The 8,439-nt window shown below is 46.0% G+C and overlaps 1 protein-coding gene across 1 annotated transcript in view; it reads right to left on the bottom strand.

The window, feature by feature from the left end:
* Window positions 1-1,987, bottom strand: part of Cbl (Cbl proto-oncogene) — an 84,434-nt gene extending 82,447 nt beyond the window's left edge. The window contains exon 1 of the mRNA XM_008825983.3: window positions 1,600-1,987. Within this exon, the coding sequence (XP_008824205.1) occupies window positions 1,600-1,791 (192 nt within the window). The 5' untranslated portion in view covers window positions 1,792-1,987. The remainder of the gene's footprint in view (window positions 1-1,599) is intronic.
* Between the last annotated feature and the right edge of the window lie 6,452 nt (window positions 1,988-8,439).

Genomic DNA, 8,439 nt, shown 5'->3' with positions numbered 1-8,439 from the left:
TTCAATAAACTCTTCCTTCTATTAGTTACCTTGCTTGTGGTGTTTTAGCACAGCAACAGAAAAAAAAAAAAAAAAAAAAATTAAAAAAAAATCTCAATACATGTAAAGTTTGACAATACATCTGTTTACAATAGTTTTATAATTTCTAATAATAAAATGAGTCCTACAGTGCCAATATAATCAACATACAAATATTTGTGTCATTACAATACCAGCTTCAGGGGAGGGGTGCTGAGAACCTCCCACAATTCAAATACCATAAGAAAATTCAGCCCTGAAGTGTCTCTGAAACCACTGGTATGCACTGCAAGAGTGTTAATTCTCACATAGGACTTGTTAAGTGTTTATATAGCACAATTACATTTGCCAAGTGCTTCATAATCATTTTATTAGCTGTTTCTAGTCCAAAACAACCCATGAAGAACTTTACAGAAGAGGAACCTAGGCCCAGAGAGGAACCAAAGAAAACCAAGTTCACCCTGGAGGAAATAACACCATTCTCTTGCATACCAGGTCCTCCTAATCATTTTTAGCTGCAGTATGAATTTTGCCAAGTAAGTTATTAATGAGTATAATAAATATCAAAGAAATAGTGTATTGAATTCTAACAAAAATGTTAAGATGGTGTGTACACTTTTAAGTACTTCGGATTAAATACTAGATTTCACTTTACAGACACAACCATAAGGAAGTAAGACTCTCCCAAATGGCAAACTTAAGCTATACGTTAAAGTGGCTATTTCTCTTTCTTCACAACTGACTTAAATAGGGTCATCAAAGGGACTCACGGACCTCAAAGTCAGGTCCTGTAACTATAAGCAGATAGTCCTGTTACAAAAAAAAAAAAAACTAGAGCCTAACTAAATGTCTTAAGCACAGGTAGGAAGTTCTGTTTAAGTCTGAAGCAGGCTCAGTCAATCCACCTTTCGAAAGGCAATATTCGAAACCAGAACTTGAGGTTTAATCAGCGCCTATCTCTACACTATCAATGGACTACATCCAATGTTTTGCAGGGTAACAAAAAACTTGAACCAGCCTTAGCAGTGAAAGGAAGGAAGTTCCTTGCTTGGCCCCATTTAAATCTACCTCTTTCCTTCATCTTCGTGCTACATCGCTCTGCTGTTACCCTGACCACGGGTCCCTCACAGAGAACCCATATCCCTAATTTCCTGATTAGATCTCGACTCCTCATCCGGCCAGGAGCCCTAGCCGGCAAATCCAACACACTCATTACCATCGCGCAGGGCCAATTCCGTGACCCACATCCCCACTGCCGGCACAGAGCCCCAAACTCCGCACCCCCATCGCACTTCCGCCCCGGTGGCTCCGCGATCAGCCCTCCCCCCAGCCCCCACCCCATCTTGGTCTGGCTCCCCACACACCTCAACATCCCCAACTCTCCACGACAGCCGTTCCTCTCCGCCCCACGCCGTCCGGGCCTCCAGCACTCGGCCCGGCTAGACCCGGGTGGGCAGCGCAGGATCCGGCTCGGGCTCCGAGGTCCGGATCCGGCCCCGGCCCCAGCCCGCGGCGCCCCCTCCCCCAGCCGCCGCCGCCCTCCGCCCACGCCCACCCTGCGCTCCTCCGCAGGCCCCTCACCTTGTCCATGAGCTTCCAGCACTTCTCCACCATCTTCTTGTCCACAGTGCCCGGCGGGTGCGGGCTGAGGTGGTGGTGGTGGTGGTGCGGCTGGAAGGCGTCCTTCATCAGCCCGATCAGGCCGCCCGCGCCCGAGCCCCCGGAGCCGCCGCCACCCCCAGCGCCGGAGCTCTTCTTCACGTTGCCCGCCATGGCCCGGGGAGGGTCGCGAGCCCGGTGGGTCGGCCGGCTCCTCTCGGCCGCGAGCGAGGGAATCGAGCCAAGAGAGAAGGAGGGGCCTCTCCCGGCAGCAGCCGCCGGCTCCGGGGCTGAGGGAGGAGCGGCGCTTGGGAGGGGAATGGGAGGTGCCGGGCCCTGAGGCGCGCCCCTTCAGCCAGCGCGAGCCCGGGCAGCGCGGGGGCGCGCGCCGAGGAGCAGCTGCCGAGCGAGCTACGAGCTCCGGAAAGCTGCGAGGGCGGCCGTGAACTCCCCTCGTGCGCGAGCTCGCGAGCACACGAGTGCCCAGCCGCTCCCGGAAAGCCTCCTCCGAGTTTCCCCGGGGGCGGAAAGGGGCGTGGCCATCCCGGGGCGGGGCCCAGGGGAAACTCGGTGTCTGCGCCCTCTGCTGGAGAAGCGAGGAATGGAAGGGCGGGGGGGGGGTTCTCAGTTGGAGCCTGCGCACTAGGCAGAAGCCGGGTCCTCCATGTTCTTTGTGGGTCGTGCTTGGTGCTTCCGGGAGTGAGTCATTGCAGTGCTTGAATTAAGACAGCTAGCAATGGAGTCTTCAAGTCTTTTTCCTTCTGACAAATGTGGAAGTTGAGCTTAGCGCTAATCTGCTTCATAGTGTGGGAAAATGGAGAAAACCAAAAGATCTTTTTCTACCCCCTAGTGTTTTATTTTTGTGGTGTTTGGAATTGAAGGCCCTGCGCATGCTAGACAAGCGCTCTACCGTTGAGCTATATCCCCATTCTCCACCTCCTTGATGTTTTGAAGTCTTCATTTATACCTGACTGAAAACCGGAATATGAATGCCGCAGCTTCTTGGAGTCAGATAGGCCTCAGAAAGGCTTAAGGTGTAGGGCATTCAAGCCCCAAGTTCTTCCAGGCCTTGAGCTCTTGGAAACAAAGAACCTGTACGAAGAAGAGCACTTCCTTTTCTGGGAACTGAATTTGTAGTTAAAAAGACTCAAGAGCATTGCACTGCCAGCACGAGGCCCCGCCCACAGGAGCCGTGAGACAGCTGTGAGCCCAGGCCCGGACCCAAATACAGCTCCCAGTCGCCTCCACTTCCCTAATTTACAAGTTTCATTGGAAAAACTTAGAAAATAGGAACTTCTTTTCTAAAGAAGGAAGTGCCCCGCCTTAAATTGCCAATTCTGAGCCTCAGTTTTGTGAGCTGGGAAAGCCCAGATGTGTCAAGTACTCAGTTCCGCCCTAGATCTCCTGGCTCTTCCACAAAGCCCTTGACTGATAAGGTTGGTGAACTCATTACTTCTAGAGAGGAAAATGTCTTGGTAAGCCAAAACCATTCAGTCCAATAGCTTTGGTTTGCAAATCTAATCAGCTTTACCTAAGACATTTAGATAATCTTATATAATCTATAATATATATTATCATTTTCTATCAGTAGACTGTCCTTTTATCAGTTTCTACCTAGAAAAAGAATGATGATGGGGAGACAGTGAAGGCTCTTAAGTGAAGTTTTTTGCCCCAGGAATATATATATTTTTTACTTAAAAAAAAATTTTTTTTTTTTGGTCTTTTTGAGACAGGGTCTCCCTGTAGCCCCAGCTGTCCTGGAGACCAGGCTGGCCTTTTTATCTTATGTGTATGAGAGTTTTACCTGCATATGTATATGTACACATGAGCGTGCAATGCCCAAGAAGGCATTGCATGCCCTGGAACTGGAGTTATGGATTGTTGTTAGCAACCATATGGGTACTAGGAGCTATATCTGGGTCCTCTGCAAGAGCAGCAAATCCTCTTAACCATTGAGCCATCTCTCCAGCCCCTTCCCTGGAATATTGAAACCTTTTCCTCACTGATTTTCCTGACAGATTCAATCTATCCTGTCACCATATGCTTCCTAAAGTCTGATAGCATCTTCTCCTCACTCCCCCCCCACACAAATCCTTTAAAAACTCTCCACTGCCTCTGTAATAAAACTAACAGTGCCGATTTTACTCCAAACTGGTTTTATATTACTCCATAAAACAGATTCTATGCTAAGAAATTTAGCAAGTCACAAAATAACAATTCTTTGTTTTTTTCATCACCATTACTGACTATATTCCCTCTGCCTAAAATGCGCTTCTAAAATCCAAGTTATGAGGCAGGAGAAATGAAGATTTGTTGCCAGCCTGGGCTATAAACAGAGACCCTGTCTCAAAACAAAAATACTCAGCTCAAGTACTGTCCTATAGAGAGAGGTAACCCTTCACTTCTCTAAACTGCCATAACATTTTTTTATTTCACCAGGCCCATTTTTCTGGCTTTCTGAGACCAAGTGTCACTATATATTCCAGACTGACCTTGAACTCACTATGTAGCCCAGGCTTGCCTCTAACTCACAACAATCCTCCTGCCTCAGCCTCCTAAGTGTTAGGATTACAAGTGTGTGCCACCATACTCAACTTTCATTTCTCTCTCTCCTTTTTTTTTTTCACTTTGGTCTTTTTGAGAGAGGATCTCCCTGTAGCCCCAGCTGACCTGGAACTCCCTATGTAAGCCAAGTTGGCCTTGAACTCACTGAGATCTGCCTGCCTCTGCCTCTGCCCCCCAAGTGCTGAGATTAAAGATGTGGGCTACCATGCAGGCATGGTTCATTTCTCTTTTATAGCACATGCTAATATGCTATACTGTCTTGGCAACTTTGGATCTTCTACAGTATTTAACAGTGTATGGATACACCAGAGTATTTTTATTTCAAATCCTAGATTTAATGCAGTACAATACAACAAAGGCATTTACCTATGGAACTATGTATGTCCTTGTCTAAATGTACAGTACATATCTCTGGCTTGGTTGAAGGTTTCCTATTTGTATTCTTTTTAATGGTCTGAAGATCATGGACTTATATAGCACATACTTTGTTTCTGCTACAACAGGCCATTTTACCTTTCCTTTTTTTTTTTTTGGTTTGGCTTTGTTTTGTACATAGACATTAGAGTTCATTGAGATAGAAACACTAACAAAGGAAAAAAGAAAATTGAGTTGTAGGAGGAGGCATTCTTTTAAATTCTAGCAGAATTCTGAACCATAAAAGTAATTGTTGGGGACTGGAGAGATGGCTCAGTGGTTAAGAACACTGGTTATTCTTGCAGAAGACCCAGGTTTGTATCCCAGCACCCACATGGCAGCTAACAACTGTCCGTAACTCCACTCCCAGAGCATCGGACAGCCTCTTCTGACCTCTGAGGGCATTGCATGACATGGATGCACTTACCTACATGCATGCAATACACACATACACATAAAACAAAAATAATAAATTTTTTTAAAAAGTAATTGTTAGCCGGGCGTGGTGGCGCATGCCTGTAGACCCAGCACTTGGGAGGCAGAGGTAGGCGGATCTCTGTGAGTTCAAGGCCAGCCTGGTCTACATAGTGAGTTCCAGGACAGCTGGGGCTACAGGGAGACCCTGCTTCAAAAGACAAAAAAAAAAGTAGTTGTTAAATAATTGTTAGGGGCTGTCAATATTGCTCAGTGGTTAAGAGCAATAGCTGCTTTGGGGTCTAGAAAGATAGTTCGGCAGTTAAGAGCACTGACTGCTCTTGCAGGGGACCCGGGTTTGATTCCAGCACCCACATTGTGGCTAACAACTATCATAACTCCAATTCTAGAGGCTCCACTGCCCTCTTCTGACCTCCACGGGCATTACATGACACAGTGCACCTACCTATATACAGGCAATATATTCATACACATAAAATAAAAATAATTAAAAATTTATTTAAGGGGCTGGAGAGATGGCTTATTGATTAAGAGCACTGACTGCTCTTACAGAGGACCCGGGTTTGAGTCCCAGCACCTACATGGCAACTAATAACTATAGATCCTATCCTCTCTTCTGACCTCTGCAGGCATTGCATGACACAGGTGCACTTACATACATGCAGGAAATACAGTCATACACATAAAATAATAAATTTTTTTTAAAAAAAAGAGCAACAGCTGCTTTTGGAGAAGACTCTGGTTCAGCTCCCAGCACCCACATGGTGTTTAACAATCCTCAGTAACTCCAGTTCCAGGGGATTCAATGCACTCTTCTGGACTCCATGGGCATTGTATGCCCAGGTGCATTTACAGACATGTAGGCAAGACATACACACATAAAAATAAACTAAAATATAATCGTTAGAATTTAAGAATGCACGATATTGGGGCTGGAGAGATGGCTCAGTGGTTGGGAGCACTGATTGCTCTTGCAGAGGACCCGGGTTCGATTCCCAGCACCCACATGGCGGCTTTGAACCATCCTTAACTCCCAGGGGAATCCGAAGCCCTCTTCTGACCTCTGTGACATTGTATGACACGGGTGCAGTCACACACGTGCAGGCAATTCACTCATATACATAAAATAAAAATAATAAAATATTTTTAAAAAAAGAAGAAGAAGAATGCATGATATCAAGCTAGGTGTGGTGGCGTACGCATTTAGTTCCAGCACTCTGGAGGCAGAGACAGGGCCATCTCTGTAAATTTGAGGCCAGCCTAGTTCTACATAGCAAGTTCCAGGTCAGCTGGGCTACAGGGAGACCCTGTCTCAAAAATACAAAAAAAAGAATGCATGATATCTAGCCGGATGTGGCAGTGCACACCTTTAGTCCCAGCACCCTAAAGACAGAGGCAGGGGGATCTCTGTGAGTTCAAGGCCAGTATGGTCTACATAAGGAGGTCCAGGCCTGCTAGGGCTACAGGAAGATCCTGTCTCAAAAAAACAAACAAACAAACAAAAAAAACCCACAATATCACCAAGAACTTTACTCTAATTCCAAAGTCATTTCTACCCCAGAAACTTCATTGATAGCTATATAGTGGCTCCACCTTGCCCCTAACCACAGAAAATGTGGAGGACTCGCCAGATACTTGGCCACCCCATCATAACCCTTTGACCTTGACCCTTGCTGCCATTTTCTGGTAGGAACATAGCTGTTATAGGAGAGCCAGACAAAAGACAGTGGCCCAAACACTGAAAATCTATACCTATGTCCACCCCATCCCCCAGGCAGGGGTCAGCAGTGCCATCTTTGTGTTCAAAGGGCCAATACCCCTGACCTCTCATGGATCCATCAGAGAAGTAGCCAGAGGCCTTGAGAGCTCTTTTCCCCTGGAGGGAAGAAAATAGAGGAAGTGAAAAACTACATTGTGTTTGATATTTTTTAGCAGCTTAGAGTCCAGCACAGGTAAGCTGTACTCAACTTTCCAGTTTCAGTGATTTAACTTGGCAGTCACACACCTCCTGGCTTTTGCAAAAGTTGTCTGCCCTTGCAGAAGGCCTCTCTCTCTCTCCTGCACCCCACTTCCACCTGCTTCCACTAACCTTTCCTGACCAATTCCTTCCATCCAGCAAGTCCTCCAAGCTGAGCAATCACCTTCCTGACCCTCCAAAACATCAAAAGCAGGCAGGCTCCCCACTTCCTGGTGGTGTTATCCTCTACCCTGGATGGGCAAAATCCCCCATCCTGGATTCCTTCCTTGCTCTCTTATCCTCCCACTCCTTAAAGACAGGGCACTTTGCTAACAATGATAAGGAAAGCTTCAGGCCAGGGCCTGGTGTCACATGCATATTCACTGAATACATACAGATCATGTAAGTGTCAAAGAACCAGAGGATGAAATACATCCAAAAAGACTTTCTCCTGTGTAAATTAATGATAATTCCTAACAGAAGGAAGAGGAAGATCCTAAAGCAATTATTTCAGTGTGGTCAGTAACAGGCACCTGCAGCTGTAAAAAGTGGTTATTTCTTCAGGCTGAGCAACAATTGCTTCCGTTTTTTTTCTTTACCTTTAGATAGACAGATAGATAGATAGATAGATAGATGATTAATTGATAGATAGATAGATAGATAGATAGATAGATAGATAGATAGATAGATAGATGATATAGATATATTCCTGTGTGCTTCTCTTTCTCTCTTTCTTTTGGAGATAGGTATCACCCAGGCTGGCATTATATTCCTGAGCCAAAAGGTCCTCCTAGCCGAGCATGGTGGCACATGCCTTTAATTCCAGCACTCAGGAGGCAGAGGCTGGAGGATCTCTGTGAGATTGAGTGCAGCCTGGTCTCCATTGTGAGTTCCAGGCTTGCTGGGGCTACAGGGAGACCCTGTCTCAAAGAAAAGACCAAAAAAAAAGTCCTCCTCCTACCTGAGCCTCCTAAGTAGCTGGGTCTGCAGTGTGCTACTGTACCCAGCTCACAGTTCCTGTAGGCCACATCCCCTTAGTTCTCTAATCAGGCCATATTTCTTTTAGCATACAAGCCAGTCTCCCATAGTTGAATAAAAAGGAGTGGCTTCTCCTTTACATCTCTTCAGAACTCTTAGATACACCTTATTTAAGGGAAAACGGGGCCAGTGAGATGGCTAAATGGGTAGAAGCATTTGCTGCAAGCCTCACAACCTGAGTTCCATCCCTGGGACACCTTGAAAGTTGTCCTCTACCTCTATGTGCCCTAGCATGCACACACACATAGAGTAAATAAAAAAGGTTTAATGAAGGAAGACAGGTCTGCTGATCTTTCCTAACATCAGTTCTAAACTGAAGTGAATGAAGATAGAGGGATAGACTGACATTCTTCTCACAATTTTTATTTGACTCTTTTTTTATATTTCAGAGATGGATTGAAGTGCTGAGCACA

This window comes from Nannospalax galili, unplaced genomic scaffold (genome assembly GCF_000622305.1).
Source record: "Nannospalax galili isolate Female #2095 unplaced genomic scaffold, S.galili_v1.0 scaffold229, whole genome shotgun sequence".
NCBI classification, from domain to species: Eukaryota; Metazoa; Chordata; class Mammalia; order Rodentia; family Spalacidae; genus Nannospalax; species Nannospalax galili.
This window is presented reverse-complemented; position numbering and strand designations above follow the sequence as displayed.